The sequence below is a fragment of the Lithobates pipiens genome, unplaced genomic scaffold (assembly GCF_037356315.1).
Source record: "Lithobates pipiens isolate NorthernLeopardFrog02 unplaced genomic scaffold, aLitPip1_a1.2 Scaffold_27, whole genome shotgun sequence".
Taxonomy (NCBI): domain Eukaryota; kingdom Metazoa; phylum Chordata; class Amphibia; order Anura; family Ranidae; genus Lithobates; species Lithobates pipiens.
This window is the reverse complement of record NW_027507788.1, coordinates 18,831,771-18,854,264: the sequence shown is the minus strand read 5'-3', so window position 1 is coordinate 18,854,264 and position 22,494 is coordinate 18,831,771. Positions and strand designations below refer to the sequence as shown.

The 22,494-nt window shown below is 42.5% G+C and overlaps 2 protein-coding genes across 2 annotated transcripts in view; both read right to left on the bottom strand.

Annotated features, from left to right (window-relative positions):
* Positions 1–10,145, bottom strand: part of LOC143933615 (NACHT, LRR and PYD domains-containing protein 3-like) — a 44,314-nt gene extending 34,169 nt beyond the window's left edge. Inside the window, exons 1-3 of the mRNA XM_077456564.1 lie at positions 9,989–10,145; positions 3,579–3,903; positions 211–297 (exon numbers count right to left, since the gene is read on the bottom strand). Coding sequence (XP_077312690.1) covers positions 211–297; positions 3,579–3,903 — 412 coding nt within the window. The 5' untranslated portion in view covers positions 9,989–10,145. The remainder of the gene's footprint in view (positions 1–210; positions 298–3,578; positions 3,904–9,988) is intronic.
* Positions 10,146–13,273: 3,128 nt separating this feature from the next.
* LOC143933613 (hepcidin-1-like) lies at positions 13,274–21,946 on the bottom strand. Its single transcript, XM_077456563.1, has 3 exons — positions 21,784–21,946; positions 16,367–16,429; positions 13,274–13,787 (listed from the first exon to the last, which is right to left on the bottom strand). The coding sequence occupies exons 1-3, from the start codon at positions 21,859–21,861 to the stop codon at positions 13,677–13,679; spliced, it is 252 nt and encodes an 83-aa protein (XP_077312689.1). The 5' UTR covers positions 21,862–21,946; the 3' UTR covers positions 13,274–13,676.
* Positions 21,947–22,494: the final 548 nt, after the last annotated feature.

The following is a 22,494-nucleotide window of genomic DNA, read 5'->3' as shown; positions in this document are numbered from 1 at the left end:
TGCCATTCACAGTCATGACTAGGCATGATGGGAATTGTAGTTCCTCAACAACTGGAGGGCCATAGTTTGAAGACCCATGCTTTAGAGCATTAAAATAATACTAAGCTGTTGCCTCAAATTGTGTCATTAAGATGTTAGTTGTTTACAATGACAGGTGCACTTCGGCCTTCAGAATCTGCATTAGGAACATGAAGTGTGATCACAGCTCACCTGTTGACCCCAGGTTGTACTTCTTCCCTTTGCGCAGGGTGCCTTTGATCCTGGCCCAGGTGCTTTTCTTTTCTATCTTTTCAATATCTGTGACAAAAGATAAGTTTTGAGAACCTCGGATCAGGCTAAATATGTAATAAAACGAAAAAAAAAAAAATTCTAATGGCTGAGGCTGGATCTAGATATAACCAATAAACATTCTTATCTCAGTTTCTATAGCCGGCCGCTGATATGCAAACAGGTTCATCTTTTTTTCAATAGGACACTCAAATGTATTGCTAGTCTTGCCCATCCAGGATTAAGGTGAACTCGTACTTTGACATATTAGTCAATTTTATAAGGGGGCGCCATACACCCTACCCCAATACACACCATCAAAGCCCCAAGAAGTACCTCCGGTTATATTAGGGTAGATGTGATACCTCCTGCTTCTCTGTAATGCAGTGCTCGGGTTCCCACTAGGCCATTTGCCAAGCTTACTTGTAAAAGGGGCTTGCAATCGGCTAGTAATGGCACCAACAACAAATGTCTCTACCCTGCTCTTGTGTTTGCTAGAAAACTACCCCTCCTGCTTAGGCTGACCCCTTCACCATATTGTTCCCTGCTCCATGCCAGAGGCCTCCACATGACACTCCTGGCCATTGACCTTTATATGCCAAGGAAGGAATATGTCATTGACCTTTATATGCCAAGGAATGTCCACGCATGAATAGGGTTGCTGGACTTTACTGATGGTACATGGCATAACAGTCACATCATATCGACATACATTTCGGAGTCACTTGACATTGCATTAATCAAATTTAGCGGATGGTCTGCAGCTGTCACATGTGAAAGCATATTCAGCACTTTATGCAGCCATCTTCCTCTACTAGTCCCTCTTTCCACTTTGGGTCATTAGTACTAACAGGAATGGGATCTCTGAAGGCAGTTATTGCATAGGTACACTTACAGGAGAATAGCCTCACTCAAGGAACTCTTGGCCTGGCCTGAAAGGCCTTTCGCAATCTGCCTTAGCCCCCACCTCCATAAGCGTGAGAAAGTCAAGAGTCGGCTCTGCTGGGTGCAGGTCTACTGTTCCCTGGCCTCTTGTCCTGTACAGAACATCTACATAATGGTTACATCTGTGCTGGTGTGCGGTGCTCGGCTCCCATGCCCCAAGTGCACTAGGGATCCTTCCAACCTGGCTTATAACTGGGCACTGACTCTCCTATTACATAACTGCAGAAGGGCTTTAACTAAAAGGGGCCTAGCCCCCGATAACACAGTCTTCTCAAATCAGACATTATCTACACCTGCCTACATAATTACTTGGGGGCAGCGAGAACTTTGAAATTTGCACAGGAGCTTTGAAGTACCCTAGTGCTTGAGGAGTGCAGGGAAATACAGCCTGCTTATGATGAATGCAAAGAAGCAATCCTGGTATTTTGCCAACTATGAGCAATGTACAGGTAGATTTAAGACTGTTTGGGGTCACTAGAAGGCTTCCGTCAGTGAGTCCTACTGGAAGACAGTAGGTGGCCTTTTTTAGTGAGTCACAGTGGAGGACAGTGGAAGGCCTCTTCAAGTAGATCTTAGAAGGAAGAACTCTGCCAAAGGGTCTAGTGGGAGGCCTATGTCATTGGGTCTCGTGGAAAGCAGTGGGTGACCTCTGCAGGTAGAGCTCAGTGGAAAACCTATGTCAATGGTCTCATTGGGTGGCCTATGTCAATGGGTCTTTGTGGAAGACAGTGGGGGGCATCTTCAAGTAGATCTTAGTCAAAGACCTCTGCCAAAGGATCTTGGTGGCAGGCCTATGCCAATGGGTCTCAGTGGGAGATGGTAATTGACCTCTGCAAGTAGATCTCAGTGGAAAACCACTGTAAAAAGTCTCAGTGGGACACCAATGTCAGTGGGTTTCTATGGAAAACAATGTGTGGCCTCTGCAAGTAGATCTTATTGGAAGACCTTCTCCAAAAGTCTCAGTGGGAGGCCTCTGCAAGTAGATCTCTATGGAAAACCTCTGTCAAAAAGTCTCAGTGGGAGATCTCTGCCAATAGGTCTTAGTACTTAGTGGGCCTATAGATGTCCCCAGACCGGAGGCTACACACATCTCATATTTGTAATTCTTCCATATAGGGCTGACTATCAGAGGTATGGATAACATTTAAAAAGTGTTTAATCTTTTCCATAAATGGTTGTAGTTTTTCTTATAATGGGGGTTCAATTTTCCATTTAATGTTGCAGACCTAGGAAGATCCACAGAACATTTCGGAGACCATTCTTTAGTGATAGGAGTCTAAACTGGTCACAGTTCACCCAATATGAGGTTACCCAGGATTGTTAGTTTTGTTGAGCTACAAAAATGAACGTTAGTTGGAAATAGAACATTAAATTGCAGGAAGCCATGACAGAGCCGACAGTAATTGATCACTGAGATGTACAGAAGAGAGATTGGGAGGAACCGGCAATGTGATGTGGATCAGTGCCCCCTAGTGATAAGCTTAAATGCTAGCAGAAATAAGAAAGACCAAAGGAAGAAGTAAAATCCTTATACATCAATCAGATTTTCCCCATTTGAATGTTCAGCAATAGAGCTTAGAGATCAGGGAAATTAGGTAATACAGTATAGCTGGTTAGATTAAACCGGGGGGTGGTGGAACTCTAAGGTTCCTTCAGAGATTGCAAAGAGTTCCTTGAGCAATAACGAATTTTTGCATCCCATTGACGCCATTAATTGTTTTCAGTATCGGTTAGGGGGAAATTCTTCCCAATTACCAAAAGTGTACGGAGCATTCTCCCCACTGACCACACACTAATATATAATGAGTTGTAGATTTGTAGCAGGGGTTCCCTGAAACCAGAAAGTTATTTCAAGGGTTCCTCTGTGTTGAAAAGGTTAAAAAAAAGTAAATAAACTAACTTTAAAGTGGTTGTAAACCCTTACAAACCACTTTGACCTGCAGCCTAGATTAAGGCTTACCTGTAGGTCCAAGAAATATCTCCTAAACCTATATGGTTTAGGAGATATTTGCCCGAAAACGGGCACCGCTGTCTACGGCGCATGCATTCTACGGGGCGGCATTCTCAACGACGGAGCTGCCGTGTGTCTCGGCTCCCGTGCGCATGCGCAGGAGTGACGTCATCGCGGCTTCGCTGAATGACAGCGGCGGAGCTGCGAGACCCCACCAAGAAGATGGATGCGGCGGACTACAGGGGACAGCGGTGACTTCGCTGGCTCCTGTGTCAGGTAAGTGACACATAATGGGCTACTATGAGATGCATAGTAGTCCATTATGCTTTGCCTTTTCAGGGAATGAAAGAGGAAGTAAACCCATCCGGGTTTACTTCCTCTTTAAAATCTCATTGAAAACTTTCTTTGAACTTACCTATAACATCAGCAGGCTGCTTGTAGATGATGGGAAAGGTATCCCTCAACCACTTCTGAAGCTCTGGACTGTAGTGTTCTTGCACCTGCTGTAGAACGTTCAGGAAGGTCCTGCAAGTCTCCTCGTTCTTTAACATGATCTCCAAGACAGAGATGACCTGGTTACTCTCCGGCCTGGTCTCAAGGAGTCTGAAATACGCATCCTGGTGTAATGCTCCGGCATCATGCAACCATCTCAAGATCACAGCTGGGTTCTTCTCTAACCAGGTTATTAACCTTGGTTTGCAGGACTGGACCTTCACAAGACACTCACTCTTCTTGGACATCTAGATGGGGAGAAAAGATGGAAACAGACACAGGGGGTTACATTTATAAAAGTGTTTGGAGGATCTGCCTGCTTTGGTCTGTGATGACTGGACATTTCATTTGGTCTTTCACATGGTGCATATGAACACTCAGGTTGCCATGGGCTGCAAGTGAAAAATGATCTGAGGACTAGCTTGAAAAATTTGCAAAAATTAGCAAAAAGTCTCAGGTTAATGCCTTGATCAAAACTCTAAGCCCTTGTACACACGGTCGGAGATTCCGACGGAATGTGTCCTATCGGACCATTTTGTCGGATAATCCGACTGTGTGTGGTCTCCATCGGACTGTTTCCGTCTGAGTATCCGACGGACCAAGTTTACCAACTTGTCCGTAAAATTTTCCGACAACATGATCCGATCGGACATACTCCGATTATGTGTAGCCTACTCCGACGGACAAAGTGCCACGCATGCTCAGATCAAATTCCTAGACCAAAACTATTGGCTACTAGCCTGAACGTAGTCCCGTCGTAACGAAATAACGTCATCACGTTATGTACAATCGGATTTTCCGACAACTTTGTCCGACCGTGTTTATGCAACAGTTTCGGCCAAAATCCGTCAGACAAAATCCAACGGATTTGGTTGTCAGAATGTCCGACTGTGTGTACAAGGGCTAAAAATAAAACTCCAATATTTGCAAGCTACTTCTAGGACCATTTTTCATTATGCTAATCCAAATGTTCTTGTTCAAGGTTGAGAAAATGGACATCGATGGTCGGGAAAAATGATCCGAGGACTAGCTTGAAAAATTTGCAAAAATTAGCAAAAAGTCTCAAGCTAATGCCTTGATCAAAACTCTAAAAAAAAAATTCCAATATTTGCAAGCTAGTTCTAGGACCATTTTTCATTATGCTAATCCAAATGTTCTTGTTCAAGGTTGAGCAAATAGACATCCATGGTTGGGGTGAGTCTTGCATTCATGTCTATCCATTCTCTTATGTCTACGATCAGTTTAGGTTACTAAAGACCTTACAAAAACTGTAAAATAAGCAAATTTGCTCAATTTATATATCTGTAATTTTAGGAGAAAATACATTTTTCTTAAAATTTCTGCTCAAAATTGGTATTATAGTTATAGGTCAGGCCTACAGGCTGAGTCAGCTCCTGGCTTCCCATATGTTTTGGATGCACCATCAGCGAGGTCACCATAATTCTTGACTCTGTTCCTATCCAGCTGGGAGTTTTGGGGGTCCTCATCCAACTTTGTGTGTTCCAACTCCTGTTATAGTCTCAAAATTAGGAAATAAATAAAAATCCAGCAGAAATGGTCAGATGCCTTCGTAACGACCACAGCAGGTGTGTAGACATGGGGAGATCTCACCAATGAAGTGCTCAAGACATAGAAGAAACTGCCAGCTGGTTTAATTCTGCAGCACCAACCAAACACCAAAATGCCAGATTTGGTTGGAATGACCCTCTAAACCAGTGGTCTCCAAACTGCTGATGATGTGGCCCTTTGCTTGCCTTTATCCGGCCTTCGGGACACTATTCTTTCCACTAATACAAGACACTATTCCTTTTACTGACACCAAAGACAGAGCAATATTCCTCCCACTGACACCAACAATGGGATACTATTCCTCCATCTGACACCAGAGATGGGAAATTACAGTAATCCTCCCACTGACACCAATGACGGGGTGCTATTCCTCATACAATTTTTTTATTATCATTGACCACCAAGCCTATGGTATTGTTTACTCCCACCAATGCCATGGCATTTTCTACTCCCATTAGCCACAGTCCGGCCCCTCCAAGGTTTGAAGGGTAGTAAACTAGCCCTTTTTTTCGAAAGTTTGGAGATCCCTGCTTTAAACCACTTCATATGCATGATTAGATGCATCCAGAAGATAGAAATTTCTACCTGGTTGACTGTGCCGCCTAAAATGTGTTGGGTCTCACGAATTCCCGGTGTCACAAATTGGCTCAGTTATAAATAGCTGTGTACTGGCCTTGGCTGCCAGGAGAATTTATGATCGTTATCAGTTAATCAAGTACTAACACGATATCAGAAGATTATCTATTAACTCTCACTAGCATTTATATAGCTTCTATCCTGTGTTTTTGGAAGTAGAAGCAACCCTAGAAGTCATGGTTTCATGGAAGTCATGGAGTACATGAAAGGTACGTGGCTTACGTGATTTATAGATAACCATCAACTTTTCAATATCCAAACAAAAATAAAATAGACCACACCCTTCAATGCATTCATCCCAAACACAAATAAAACAGACCACACCCTCCAATGCATCTGATTCCAAATAAATAACAAAATAGACTACACCCCCCAATGTATCTGATGTCAAACAAAAATAAAACAGACCACACCCCCAATGCACCTGATCCCAGGCTGAATTAAAATAGACCACACCCACACAATACATCGGATCCCAAATAAAAATAAAATAGACCACACCCCCCCATGCAGCTGATCACAAACAAAAATAAAATAGACCACACCCCCCCCCCCCCATGCATCTGATCACAAACAAAAATTAAATAGACCACACCCCCCCCCATGCATCTGATCACAAACAAAAATTAAATAGACCACACCCCCCCATGCATCTGATCACAAACAAAAATTAAATAGACCACACCCCCCATGCATCTGATCACAAACAAAAATAAAATAGACCACACCCCAATGCATCTGATTCCAAAAAGATAATAAAATAGAACACCTCCCAATGCATCTGATCCCAAACTGAAGGTGACTCAGCAATGGAGTCAGATCTTGCTGTTGGAACATCAGTGTAGAACCGAAAAGGGTGTATCTGACTGGTGGATGTAACAACACAGGCCCTTTCCCTTGACCGCATTGAGAAGGATACTGCAAATATCACCATCCCCCACCTCTTAGAGAAATTGGGATCATATCTACTTTGGGCACATATAGGGACCGATTTTTCATGCAATATGTTGCCATATTTACTAACCTCCAACAGCAATGGCAACAAAATGATCCACTAAGCTCGCAAATATGTGCTCACTGTGATTGGCTCACTGACTTTCCCAGGAGTCTGCACTAACTTACAGGTCAATTTTAGGTATCCCCTGCAATAGGAGCTTTAATTTTGGTGAGATACTCCCTATTGGTGCATTACTTCTAAAGGGATGCAGATCCTGCAACTTTCTTCATTAGAACATAAGTTCACCTACAGTATCTCACAAAACTGAGTACACCCCTCATATTTTTGTAAATATTTTATTCTATCTTTTCATGTGACAACACTAAAGAAATGACACTTTGTTACAATGTAAAGTAGTGAGTGTACAGCTTGTATAACATTGTAAATTTGCTGTCCCCTCAAAATAACTCAACACACAGTCATTAATGTCTAAACCGCTGGCAACAAAAGTGAGTACACCCCTAAGTGAAAAAGTCCAAACTGGGCCCAAAGGGTGAATATTTTGTGTGGACACCATTATTTTCCAGCACTGCCTTAACCCTCTTGGGCATGGAGGTCACCAGAGCTTCACAGGTTGCCACTGGAGTCCTCTTCCACTCCTCTATGATGGCATCACGGAGCTGGTGGATGTTAGAGACCTTGCGCTCCTCCACCTTCTTGTTTGAGAATGCCCCACAGATGCTCAATAGGGTCTGGAGACATGCTTGGCCAGTCCATCATCTTTACCCTCAGCTCCTTTAGCAAGGCAGTGGTCATCTTGGAGGTGTGTTTGGGGTCGTTATCATGTTGGAATACTGCCCTGCGGCCCAATCTCCGAAGGGGATGGATGTGAGGTATGCATCAACATTTTACACCATTTGGGTATAACAAAGTTCACTTATTTTTCCACACTTTGGGAATTATTTTACAGTATATTACCTTATATTTTATTCCAGGTCTGGTGATACAGGCCGGCCATAGACGTTTCGATTGTCAACCGGTTTAGCAGGAACCGGCTGAGATTCTAACCATGTATGGGCTGAATGTGCCAAGCTAAGGAAAGGGATGGTCTGCATTCAGGATAACATCCAAAAAATAGTATCCCTTTATTGAAAAGGCATGTACAATGCTGTGAAAACAGCCTACACGTTTTAGACGTCAGTCCTTAGTCATGGCCGTGACTCAGGACTATCGCCTGAAATGCGTAGGCTGTTACAGCATTGTACATGTCTTTTAAAAAAAAAAAAATGCTATTTTGGACGTCATCCTGAGTGTTGACCATCCCTTTCCTTATTCTGGCACGTTGGAGGTGTCAGCAGCCCGAAGGTCTGAGCACTGGGCAGAGCTTTTATGTGGGAAGGCTGTAGCACCTATACCCTGTTTTCCTTGAATGTACCAAGCTGATCAATCGATCGATTTGGGTACAACCAGCCGGCCGGATTTTAAATGCAATTACTGCTATTGGCTGGTATAGCCGCTAGCAATAATCACTGTGTTCTCGTGGCGGGGACAGCTTCCTCTGCCCCCCTGGTGGAAGAATGCAATGGCTTGGCAGGAGGGATTCCCCTGTCAACGCTGTCTGTGTTGATGGGAGAATTGAAAGATTTTCTTTCCTGAAACCCGTGGTTTCAGGCAGTGGCAGCTGGTGGGGTTTTCCTTTGAGGGGGGTGACAAACAAGGGCAAACAAGCACACCACTTCCCCGGGGCCCGCGGCACGGGACTGATAGACATCCAGCCCCCATCCCTTGGCACGGGTCTGATAGACATCACCCCCTCACTAGCCTCACTGATCTAGGGCTGGGCATCCTCTTCTCCTCTCTTCTGGTGCGGGCAGCGGGTCCGGTGTCCGCTCCTTACACAACCTCTTCCGTCTCCTCTCTGTTCCACCAAAGCTACGCATACAACAGGATTGCCTGATGCTTCGGCCAATCGGGAAACAGGTCTCACGACCTGCCTCCTGATTGGCGGGGAGGTACTTTAGTGTGAAAATAGCAAAAATGTATTTGCTATTGTCACTCAATTGGGTGGGATTGGAGTGGACTCTCTGCGCCCCAAGCCCACCTTCTTTTGAGGCCTATTAGAACCGCTGGCTCTAATCAGTGCTTCAAAAGGCACACCCCCGCCTATCCCTGCAATTGTAATTCATGTGCCCGGAGTTCTGAAAGGGGCCAGGCGCATGGATAGGGGGCGGCGGCAGAGGCAGGGATTGGGGGGGGGCGGCGCTCGTGTGCCCACAATGCACGGGCCGCCACTGGTTGCAGGAAAGAAACTAGCTCCATCTATGGCCGTACAATTTGCTTTATTGCTATCAAAACATTGTTATATGAGGGCAGACCTGAATAATCTATTCAATTTGTATCCAATCTGGCAGACCCTTGCTCTACATAGCTGATGGTAGAACTAATAGTGGCTACATACGCTACGATTTTATTACCCGATCGATGTGTGATTTAAACGATTAAATCTGCAAACAGTCAAATAGCCATAACTTCTTTTCTGATCGATTTAGACTCAATTTAAATCAGTATCAATCAGACTGAGTCGATTGGCTTTGTCAGAGTATTATTGATCTTTTTGCCTCAATTGACAGCACTGAGATACATTGTTCATGAATACGATTGTATTTTGATTGATCAGATTATGACATTACATGGTGGAAAAAAGAGATGCAATCGATAATTTACAGCCATACATTACAATTGTATATTAACCATTGATTGAAATCTGCTTCCCCATGTGTGCCATGTTGATCCAATGTTTTGTTGTCTATAGATTGATTATTCTTATCAGAAAAGATCGATCGGAAAAGTAACTGATAATTTATCAATGTGTATATGGCCGCCATAAAGGATATGGTACAATCAGATTGTACAGTGCATGCTCTGCTTAAGGAACACCAGAACGTTACTTGTATCGAGCCAAAAATCCCTTAAAATTTCCATTACAATTTAAAATTTTCCGTATGCTGTGGTAACCTGTGTGCTGCCCCCTCCTGGAGGGACATACTGGGGAACATAGGGGAACGGGACTTCCACACAAACGGGGACTGTCCTCCTCTTCTAGGGACTCCAACTACAAGATATTAAAGTATAACTAAAGACAAAACTTTTTTTTCAGATGTGGATAGAGAAGAGTGAAGGGTGAAGCTTACCTTGTCCAGACTTCACCGGCGGTGAGTAATCCTTGGTGTGGTTGTGTGTTCTGCTCTCACACCATTCTAATGACCAAATCCTTCATCTCCTCTGATTAATCTTTAACCACACAGAGACTGCTAAGAGGACAGATCGACACGCCGACCAGCGCCCACATTGACTTTAACCTTTCTATAGATACCAGGATTCTACATCTGATTGGTAGAGGGCCAGCCCAGGTCTGTGTACTGATAGGTGGGGGAAGGAGGCGCCCGGGCCCAGATGGATAGATATTGCAGAAATCACACTCCGGGGTTTGCTGGGGTCATCAATCAGAACCCCCAACTATTTACTATATAGAACCCAAACCGCATAATAAACATCGCCGCCGTCTCCTCCTAAAGATGCCTTTATAATCTATTACTTTATGTATATATTTACAGTATCTATCTATCTATCTATCTATCTATCTTTCTATCTGTCTATCATCTATGTACTGTATCTATATCTATATATCAACCTATCTATACCTATCAACCTATCTATAATAAATATAATATTAATATTTTACAGTATAATAAAGTAATATCTCATGTGTATTTATCTATCTTATTAAAAAATATATATAATACACGCTGAAGACAATCTATCTATTTCTTTATGTATCTATATGTCTATCTATCTATTGATCTATCTACTAATAATTATATTTTGCAGTATAATAAAGTAATATCTATCTATCTATCTATCTATCTATCTATCTATCTATCTATCTATCTATCTATCTATCTATCTCATAATAAAAAAGTAATACATCCTGAAGACAATGTATTATTATCTATTACTTTATGTATGTATGTATTTACAGTATCTATCTATCTATCTATCTATCTATCTATCTATCTATCTATCTATCTATCATCTATGTACTGTATCTAACTGCCAAACTATATATCAACCTATCTATAATAAATATAATAATAATATTTTACAGTATTATAAAGTAATATCTCATGTGTATTTATCTATCTTATTAAAAAAATATATAATACACACTGAAGACAATCTATCTATATCTTTATGTATCTATATGTCTATCTATCTATTGATCTATCTACTAATAATTATATTTTGCAGTATAATAAAGTAACATCTATCTATCTATCTATCTATCTATCTATCTATCTATCTATCTATCTATCTATCTATCTATCTATCTATCTATCGAACCATATCTCAACCTATCTATAATATATATAATAATAATATTTTACAGTATAATAAAGTATTTTAAAAGAGTTTTAGAGTCCCGTACTTATGGGGAATGAAAGCTATAAGAAGAGAAAGAACTGCTGCCTCTACCAATATATCCACCTAAGTGGAAATATAAGGTAAGTATAAATCACTGCCCATCACTACCCATCAATGCAGCCTCACTGCCCATCAATGCAGCCTCACTGTGTCCATCAAATGCAGCTTTACTGGGCCTGTGAATGCAGCCTCACTGCCCATCACTAGCCATCAATGCAGCCTCACTTCCCATCAATGCAGCCTCACTGTGTCCATCAAATGCAGCTTTACTGTACCCCTGAATGCAGCTTCACTGTGTCCATCAATTGCAGCTTTACTGTGCCCATGAATGCAGCCTCACTGCCCATCAATGCAGCCTCACTGCCCCTCAACGCGCACTCATCATTGCCTGGATCACTACCCATCAATGCAGCCTCATTGTGTCCATCAAATGCAGCTTTACTGTGCCTGTGAATGCAGCCTCACTGTGCCTATCAATGCAGCCTCACTGCCCATCAATACAGCCTCACTGCCCCTCAATGCACACTCATCATTGCCTGGATGTCACACACAGTGGGCATCTCCCGCTGTGTCTTTCAAAGCTGGATCTGTGTTCAGCGGCTCTCTAACAAGCTCCTGCCTCCTAGGCCGGCTTGTGCGATATGCAGATCTCTAATTCAATCAGTGTTCCATCCAGACTATTACACATACCGGTGTAGGAGGCGGGGCCTTGTTACAGCGCTGCCGAACAGACCCAGCGGGAGATGCCTGCTATGTGTGACACACAAGAGGAGAAGGAGAGAGAAAGGGAGGGAGGGGAGGACTGCATCGACAAATTAAAGCAAACCCAGGGGAAGACGGCCTACTGGGAAATTTCCCAGTATCCTGGTAGGCCAGTCCAGCCCTGCCTACCAGAAAGTCATTGCCTCCAGGGCTTCTGGTCCTTCCACTGCCCTTGCCATGGTCCTGGTGTCACTTGTTGTCACCCGGGTGCAGTCCGCCCCCCGCACTCCCATAGCGACGCCACTGAATGCCGCCTCTTTGGTTATGCACTGGTTGTTTGAGAGAGGGGCGGGTCTGGATAGCAGTCCCACCCATACCTGACATCATACGATTTGACAGGTGAAGTCTCTCTTCCTGACTGCACAGTGCACATCCAGCCAGCTTGTTCTCCAATCCCTGGCTGAGCTGGATGATCACACTGCTACAGGTCCTATTGAGCCAGAACTTAACATACAATCAACAAAATTATGTGGGACAAAGCCCCTGTATGGCGGGATAGCAGGACAGAGCTGTGAATGCGGGAAAGTCCCGCCCAATTCGGGACTGTTGGGAGGTATGTACAGTACATGATGCTGTTCAGCCAATTCATGAAGGGGGGCAGCCAGGGACAATCAAGCTGGGGAGGAAAGGGTTGGATTATGCTATGCATACTCCAGCCAGGAAATGAGGCAGGCTCTTTCTGGCTTGCTGCAGCTTCTAATGCACATTGTGAGAGGCTCACAGTGTGCAGTGAAATCAGAATAAGCCATTTCGGGCCTGGAGAAGAGCCGGTACAACTATGCAAGACTGAAGGGAAGGTCGGAGGTCGGATTTAATGAAATCTGCAGATTAGACACTTTATAGTCATTTTCAACATTTTATATGCTTATACAGTATATATATATATATATATATATATATATATATATATATATATATATATATATATATATATATATATATAGATAGATAGATAGATAGATAGATAGATAGATAGATAGATAGACATATATATATATATATATATATATATGTATATATATATATATGTATATATATATATATATATATATATATATATATATGTGTATATATATATATATATATATATATATATATATATATATATATATATATATATATATATATATATATATATATATACTGTATAAGCATATAAAATATATAGATAGATAGAAGATATATAGAAAATATATATGTGTGTTTAAAAAAGACAACAGCAACAATAAAGGTTGTGCATACCATATAATAGTATTTTGTTTTATTTTTATTAGTTTAACAGAATAAATGTTAAATAAAAAAGTCTCACATTTCTATTCAGTATAAAATATATAATATAAAAAGTGATATGGAGATTGAAAACATCTTAATAACATTATATCTATAAACATCATTTAGAAGCTGAGAGACATTTAGAGAAGGGGACCTAAAGGGGACCTCCTCATGTGTGCTATGAACGTAAGGGCAGCTCCAGATCTTCACACGTCTGCCATTGTATCTGAGGGAACACATACTGTATATACATTCATTTTACTCTCGCAGGTAGGGTTTGAGGTTTCGAAGTTCTGGTCATGTGACCATTTTTTTTTTGTACAGTTCTCATTAACATTTTCCATGGTCCATGGTGAAGGGAGTTCAGGTTCGGCAGCAGTAGCCGCATCCTTTGTACCGGCAGCATTTGCAGCAGTATGTACAGAGATGGAGAACGGTGTGCCGCTTGCCCCGCACCAAAAGCTCTGCAGATTCCTAGAAAAGAAAGATAAAGCCAAGTTACAGCAGAACTTCAGGAAAACAGCTAAATAGATACTGTACATGGGAGCCAGAGCTGTAATGGGGCCCCACAGCAAACCCAATAGGGGCCCCATCAGCAGCAGAATCAATACAGAGGAACTGTAAACTGATCTCCATAATATTGCTTCCTTGCTGGCCAGATCAATAAGCTGCCACTAACCCATTGGAAAGGGAGATACTGCAGCATTTTGATCATTGAAGGAGAGATACTGCAGAAGAACAATTTTTCTGTCCTCTCTAGCAATCTTGTTGCTGCCAAATGGTCACCGGTGACTTGATTATTAGTGTGTTAATTCAGAATTGAAGTGCCACATCATGACGTTAAAAAGTCCAAATACAATTTTTTTTACCAATGTAAAATCTGAAGGAGAATTGTACACAAAGCCAACAGGTTTTGAGGTACTCGTCCCCTTCATCAGGGGCTGACAGATAGGAAGCATTTTATGCTGTCTTGATAATAAAGACTTTGGTGAGACTTTGGTGAGTAGCTGGTTAAGGGCTTTGTGTACAATCCTCCATCAGATTTTAATATTAGAATAAACATGTATATGGACCCTTTATTATATGGGGGGGTTCTTCATATCTACATTTACTCAGTTCTGCCAGAGTCTAAAGGTGGCCATGAAAGTCCTTCAACTACCAGCCGATTGTCCAGATCTGCCATTCTTAAACAGGAAATCCGTGTAAGCCTAGGGTTCCTCCTTAGGTTGCTCGGAGTTCTTTGACATGGGCATCCGCATGGGGTGGCAAGGGGGGACAAGTGCCCCCCTTCCCCTGGTCCAAGGTGTATCCGCATACCACAGTATGAGGTCTTTGGTAAGAGGTCACTTCTACAATGACCACTAATGTGAGAGGGTATCACAATTTTTGCTGCCCACCTTTCTTTTCTGAAGCTAGTATTCATTTTAGGAATATTCTTGAAAATAGTTTTGTAGGGGTTTGGTAACAAAACTAATTGGCTTGGGTGTCAACTATGTTAGGTACTCCACATGACTTATTTTTTGTTAATTAAAAACCTTCTTCAACTTATTGTGAACCTGAACATTATTTTGAGGGTTCTTCAGAAGAAAAAAGGTTGGGAAAGGCTGGTTCCACGCTATAGGATGGTAGTAAGCAGGGCTTTTTTTCTCAGAGAATAGGTGAAGGATCTCCCCCTTTCCAAGTCACCCCTTTTCTCCACCCCCTACCCACCTCCGAGCACCATTCCTTGGTTCCATTTTCTACCCACCTCGAGTAACATTCCTTGTTTCTAATTCCTACCCACCTCTGAGTAACATTCCTTGGTTCCATTTCCTACCCACCTCCGAGTAACATTCCTTGGTTCTATTTCCTACCCACTGCCAAGGACCATTCCTTGGTTCCATTTCCTTCCCCCTCTCGAGTAACATTCCTTGTTTCTAATTCCTACCCACTTCCGAGTAACATTCCTTGGTTCCATTTCCTTCCCCCTCTCGAGTAACATTCCTTGTTTCTAATTCCTACCCACTTCCGAGTAACATTCCTTGGTTCCATTTCCTACCCACCTCCAAGCACCATTCCTTGGGTCCATTTCCTACCCACCTCCGAGTAACATTCCTTGGTTCTATTTCCTACCCACTGCCAAGGACCATTCCTTGGTTCCATTTCCTTCCCCCTCTCGAGTAACATTCCTTGTTTCTAATTCCTACCCACTTCCGAGTAACATTCCTTGGTTCCATTTCCTACCCACCTCCGAAAAACATTCCTTGGTTCCATTTCCTACCCACCTCCGAGTAACATTCCTTGGTTCTATTTCCTACCCACTGCCAAGGACCATTCCTTGGTTCCATTTCCTACCCACCTCTGAGAAACATTCCTTGGTTCCATTTCCTACCCACCTCCCAGTACTGCCCTTTTAGAGCATACAGAACCAAGTATCATATTGTGGTGCTAAGTAACTTGTATTGAATATGGTAATGATAACAAGAAAAGCAGTATAATAGATCCCCTGCAGCCAGTAACAATATAGCCCCCCCCCAAGCAACAATAGATCCCTCTAACAACAATGGACCACCCGCAACAAAATTTCCACCCTAGCAACAACTGATCTCCCCATAGCCAGCATCAATAGACTCTCTGTGAGCCAGCAACAATAGATCCCTCCCTCAACAATAGATTTCTCCCAGCAACAACTGACCCCCCCAGCAATGTAAGACCCACCCCCAGCAACAGTAGTCCCCCCACCAGCAACAATAGACCCCTCCTGCAAAAATAGATCCCCCTCCAGCTGGAATAAATCCCCCAGCAGCCAGCATCAATAGACCCTGCAGCACACCCCAGCACCCCTTGTCATTACATACAGTCAGCGCTGAACGTGCTGGATTTGCGTCCCCCCTTGTTCCCGCTGAAAAAGAGCCCTGGTAGTAAGAGAAACTTCAGTGGTCCAGTACCATCAACCTACTCCCTTAAATGATCACAAGTGTGACTTAGACCTTACTCTGTGGTTCCTATGCACAGCAACTAAGCATTACCTAAGTGTCCCTTATTATACATGATATCATCTTACAATATCCTACCTTGAAATCTGCATTTTCCATCTGTGGGTTAACCATTTGGACTGAAGAATCATCTTTTTCATTCTGAAAAAAAATAAATAAAAAATGAATAGCATTATATTTTTTTGTTATTTTTATAGATTGCTTCAAAACGTCTGGACATTTATTTAATTTGATGAATAATATTTATTTATTGATCGATTATTCATTACAGGTACTTACAGTATATACCCTGTTTCCCCGAAAATAAGACAGTGTCTTATAGTCTTATATTAATTTTTGCTCCAAAAGATGTGCTAGGTCTTATTTTCAGGGGATGTCTTATTTTTCCATAAAGATGAATACAGTACACATTTATTGATTCCGCCCCTTCTGATCCTCCTCTGCCATTTTGATTCCCCCCCCCCCCCCTCAAATCCACCCTGTGTCATTTTAAGTGAGCCCCCCTCCCCCCACCTCTGTGCCAGTGGATTATTTAGTCCCCCCCCACCTTCACCAGACATCCACCGCCTTTACCAGACATCCCCCACCCTTTACCAGACACCCCCCCCCCCCCCACCTCAGTCACCCCTGTGTGTCTGTGGCGGCTAGATTACACACAATGTGCCTGAATCCTGCCCCGCGCGACCCACTCGCTGTCTAATTGCGAGTCGGCCAGACTCTGTCAGGGCAGAGCGAGCAGCAGGTGGCAGAAGGTGGCAGCTTGTCCTGGCGGCGGGGCGGGCTCTCTGATGACGGGTGACGTCGCTCGTCATCCATAGAGCCAGCCGTAGCTCACTGGACAGCTCCAGCTGCACTGCGGCCAATCAGTGAGCTGCGTGGCGGCGCCCACCGCTATGGTCCAGAGGAGTCAGACGCCTTACGGTAGCTTCAGGGGCCTTATTATCGGGGTGGCCTTATTATCGGGGAGGGCAATGAGCTCAGCTACGAGGGAAGATAAGTTAAACTGATATATTTGACTTTTATTTAAGTTATGGCATCAATAGAGGAAATTAAAGTTATGGCTGTTTAAGGAAATTCTTAATTAAAAACTATTGTTGAGAACCAGGGTATCAATTGTATAGTGGTGGCATTTTATCCCATACCACAGCCATATAAACACAGAAAATCTAGAAATAGAAATTAAACTGACTTTTTTGAGGTACCGCTTGTATGCATAAAACTTTTTATATATAAAAAATATATTTTTATATTATATAATACATAAAATATGGTCTTGGGGCTTATTTATGCATGCAACCCAATATTGATTGATAGTTCACACTAGACCTCCATATATTTAGCACTCAGTTGTATACCACCTAGATCAGGGTTTGTCAACCAGGGTTCTTTTGAGCCCTAGGGTTCCTCCAGAGTTTGCTAGGGGTTACTTAAGCAAGCCATTTCTGCCTCTCAGATAAGTTCCCACTGACACCATTGACCTTTTAGCTATGTGTAAGGGGTTAATTCTTTCCAATGACCACAAATGTAAGGGTCAGTCTTCACATTGACCATCACACAAATGTATCATGAGCAGGGCCGTCTTTAAAGCGGAGATCTACCCTAAAGTGGACCTTCCGCTCATTGGAATCCTCCCCCCCTCCGGCGCCACAATTGGCACCTTTCAGGGGGGAGGGGGGTGCAGATACCTGTACAGTACAGGTATCTGCACCCACTTCCGGCATAGCTATCTGCAGAAAGGGGCGTAGATTCTGCAGAATCTATGCCCCTTTCCGAAAGTCCCCCGCTGCCTGCTGGGAAACACACGGATCCCAGAGACAGCGGGACCATCCTTATTGCGCAGCGCGACTCGCGCATGCGCAGTAGGGAACCGGGAAATGAAGCCGAAAGGCTCCACTTCCTGATTCCCATACCCAAGATGGCGGCGGCAGCACCCGAGAGACGACCGAGAGATCGGCTTTGGGTTCTGACATCCCGGGCGCGCTGGGCGGGTAAGTGTCCTTATTTTAAAAGTCAGCAGCTGCAGTATTTGTAGCTGCTGGCTTTAAAAAAAAATAAAAAATTGCGGAACTCCCGGCGGACTCCCACTTTAATATTGATTGGGACCCTGGACAAAAAAAATTCTTGGGGCCCCCTTAAAATCAGTTTACTGTATCAGATCAGGCAGCAATTGCGATTGGTTGCCAGCAGTTACAGCATATCATTACTGCTTACTGACTGGTTGCTAGAGGTTACAGCATGCATTACGGCTCACTGATTAGTTGCTTGAGGTTACAGCACATCATCTGCTCACTGCAGGGGAGCATACTATACATACAAATAGCACCTTTATTTACATATCAATGCTGCCGGCCGCCTCTATTTCCATATGAATATCGGTTATTTACATGTAAACACACGGTCTACAGGTGAGTCATCTGTACACAATAGGGCAGAGCTGGGCAGCATTAGTAGCGGCCCTTCGCACTGAGATATATCGTGACACAGCACAAGACTAAATCTTCAAGGGACAGGGGGATTTAAACTGGGATAGTTGGCAAGTATGAGGCAGCTGCTTTGGACCCCACAACAATGACAGGGACCAGGGCAGCTTCCCCTTTTGCCCTGCCTTAAAGACAGCCCTCATCATGAGTCGCAGATACTTTCATTTTTCGCAGGGGTTCCCTGAGATTGGAGAGTTATTTTAAGGGTTCCTCTGTATTGACAAAGTCAAGAAAGGCTTCCCTAGATCTACAATTACATGAAAGTATTCATAGCCAATTAGTGTATATGCTGTACATTCAGAGACATATCCAGCCATTTTTGTAAGCGACCTCCAAAGTTGACTTGAACCAGCTATGGTAGAGCCCTACTCTACATTTTCACAGCTTTTACTATAAAAAAATATATATTTTGGTATGAGAAGGTTAAACCTCTTTTCCAACAGTTCTAAGAATGTCCTAGTGTCTTTTAGGGTGACCAAACTATGGGGACAAATTATGTATTCATAGGTGATCATATCCCCCTCTAATTGACTCTTCTGAGGAGCAAAAGCATTCATAACTGTGTAAAAAACATAAATTATTTCCAAGTAATGCATGACATTCCAAAAGTGTATTGCACATGGAATGGAGATACAAGATACAAAGAATTAGTTCAAGAAAGATTGAAGAATGTCTGAAGAATCATGCTGAGGATGGTGGCAACAGCAAAGGAAACCCGGGGTACTCAGTAGAAGACCCTGGGGACCTACTCTAGGTGCCAGGGTCTAGCAACACCCCTGTAAAGAAGTGGGGGGCAATCACTCGATAAGGACATCTGATCCATTGACAACTTTTTTAAGCCCCCGTACACACGGTCGGAGATTCCGGCAACCAAATCCGTCTGATTAATTCAGACGGATTAATTTCAGGAAGAGGTCCGGAAGTGATGTTGCATACACACGGTCGGACTCAGTTGTCGGAAAATCCGACTGTACACAACGTGATGACGTTATTTCGTTACGACGGGACTATGTTCAGGCTAGTAGCCAATAGCTTTGGTCTACGAATTTGATCTAAGCATGCGTGGCACTTTGTCCGTCGGAGTAGGCTACACATGATCGGAGTATGTCCGATCGGAGCATTTTGTCGGAAAATTTTACCGCCAAGTTGGAAAAGTTGGTCCGTCGTATATTCCGACGGAAACAGTCCGATGCATACCACACACAGTCGGAAAATCCGACAAAACGCTCCGATCGGACACATTCCGTCGGAATCTCCGACCGTGTGTACAAGGGCTAAGAAGGAATATCTCTTCACTTTGAGGAGATCTCTTCTTAGTACCTGCTGTGTCTTCATGAATGGAAAGCTCCCCAATGGAACAAAGAAGGCAACAATAAACCTGGCAGGGGTTTTGGACCTTAACCAAACTTGAAACCCCACAAAAACCCAGATACAGTGTGTGTCTATATCCTAATAAAAAATGTGTGCAGTATATTTTCATTAATATAATCTTAGATCGTATATAAACACAATGATGCCCTACCTTGAGTTTATTTTAAAACCAATCTTCTCAAAATCTAACCAATTTATACAAAACTGAAAAAAATGTTTTAGCTTTAAATATACCTTAAAAACAAGGTATGCTTTTGGTAGAGAAGACTGTTGTTTCATACAAAAGCTCAACCACTATGGTGGGCACCATTTATTGACTATGACCGATCACATATCTGTGGTGGCTTTTATAACCGTGGTGCCACCTTTTCCTACAATCCCTACAACCCACTTACCTTTTTAAATATACTTAAAAATAATAAAGCATATTTTGGGTAGGGAAGGCTACTGCTGTTTTTGGAAATAACTGTCATACAAAAAAGGGCAGTCTACCGATCACATATCTGTGGTGGCTTTTATAAACCGTGGTGTCACTTTTACCTCTTTCAATATACTTTAAAAAATAAAGTATATTTTAGGTAGGTAAGACTACTGCTGTTTTTGGAAATAACCTTCATACAGAAGGTCAACCACCAGTCTGGTGGGCACCATTTGATGACTACCTATCACATATCTGTGGTGGCTTTTATAAACCGTGGTTTTACCTTTTCCTACTGTCACTTACCTCTTTCAATATACTTTAAAAAATAAAGTATTATTTTGGTAGGTAAGACTACTGCTGTTTTTTTAAATTACCTTCATACAAAAGGTCAACCACCAGTCTGGTGGGCACCATTTGATGACTACCTATTACATATCTGTGGTGGCTTTTATAAATCATGTTGTCACTTTTTCCTACTATCACTTACCTCTTTCAATACACTTTAAAAAATAAAGTATATTTTTGGTAGGTAAAACTACTGCTGTTTTTGGAAATAACCTTCATACAGAAAGTCAACCACCAGTCTGGTGGGCACCATTTGATGACTACCTATCACATATCTGTGGTGGCTTTTATAAACCATGGTGTTACCTTTTCCTACTGTCACTTACCTCTTTCAATACACTTTAAAAAATAAAGTATATTTTTGGTAGATAAGACTACTGCTGTTTTTGGAAATAACCTTCATACAAAAGGTCAACCACCAGTCTGGTGGGCACCATTTGATGACTACCTATCACATATCTGTGGTGGCTTTTATAAACCGTGGTGTCACTTTTGCCTACTATCACTTACCTCTTTCAATATACTTTAAAAAATAAAGTATATTTTTGGTAGGTAAGACTACTGCTGTTTTTGGAAATAACCTTCATACAGAAGGTCAACCACCAGTCTGGTGGGCACCATTTGATGACTATCTATCACATATCTGTGGTGGCTTTTATAAATCATAGTGTCACTTTTTCCTACTATCACTTACCTCTTTCAATATACTTTAAACAATAAAGTATATTTTTGGTAGGTAAAACTACTGCTGTTTTTGGAAATAACCTTCATACAGAAGGCCAACCACCAGTCTGGTGGGCACCATTTGATGACTACCTATTACATATCTCTGGTGGCTTTTATAAACCGCGGTGTTACCTTTTCCTACTGTCACTTACCTCTTGGAGGAAGGCACAGAGTCCTTGCTGGCAGGCGGTGGAGAGGATGAGAATTAGGCAAAGGTAAGTAGTCTTCATCTTTGGTATCTTGAGATGATCCAAGTCTATGTGACAGGTGAGTTATGTCTGAGAGACCTGTGTTGTTGAACCGTCAGGGCAGAGCTGTATATATGGACGAGTCCCGGCCTGGAGGTCACAGAAGAGGTCACTTTTCTGATAATCCATGGCGCCTTCTGCTTGTTTATTTATTTCTTACGGGCAGAGCCAGTGTTACAAATTTTGTAATTTTTCCAGACGTTATCACATAGCACGGGGTCTTTACCGTAATAGATGTAGTATTTCAGACATGGGGAAATTCTGGAACATAGGATGTGCTGTACATGGTGGTTAGGAAGTGACTTAAAGGTTATGTTACAATTGTACTGAACAGCAGTGTGTCTTCCTGTTCTCTTATGTTGTGAAGGTAAAATTAGAGAAGCAGATATGAGATATGAGAAGAAGTCTGCAGCTCAATTAAAAAAAACATGAATAGCAATTCAATTAAATCCTAACCTCATCCCAAATACTTTGCTTAAGCACAGTACATCATAAATAATTGTTATTTATTTGTTATTGACTACACCTAAATTAAATACTATTTTCACCTTTTTTTTTATCCTTTGTTACGTCACAGTAATGCTGATCTCATGGAGCCTCTTCCTTTCTACCTGC

Bases quoted from the DNA above. Each gene is read 5' to 3' on its own strand.
- LOC143933613 (XM_077456563.1), bottom strand. From the start codon at position 21,861: ATGAAGACTACTTACCTTTGCCTAATTCTCATCCTCTCCACCGCCTGC. The intron at 16,430-21,783 runs GTAAGTGACAGT...ATTTTTTTTCAG, and splicing joins TCTGTGCCTTCCTCCAAGAG to AATGAAAAAGATGATTCTTC. The intron at 13,788-16,366 runs GTAGGATATTGT...TTTCTTTTCTAG, and splicing joins TGGAAAATGCAGATTTCAAG to GAATCTGCAGAGCTTTTGGT.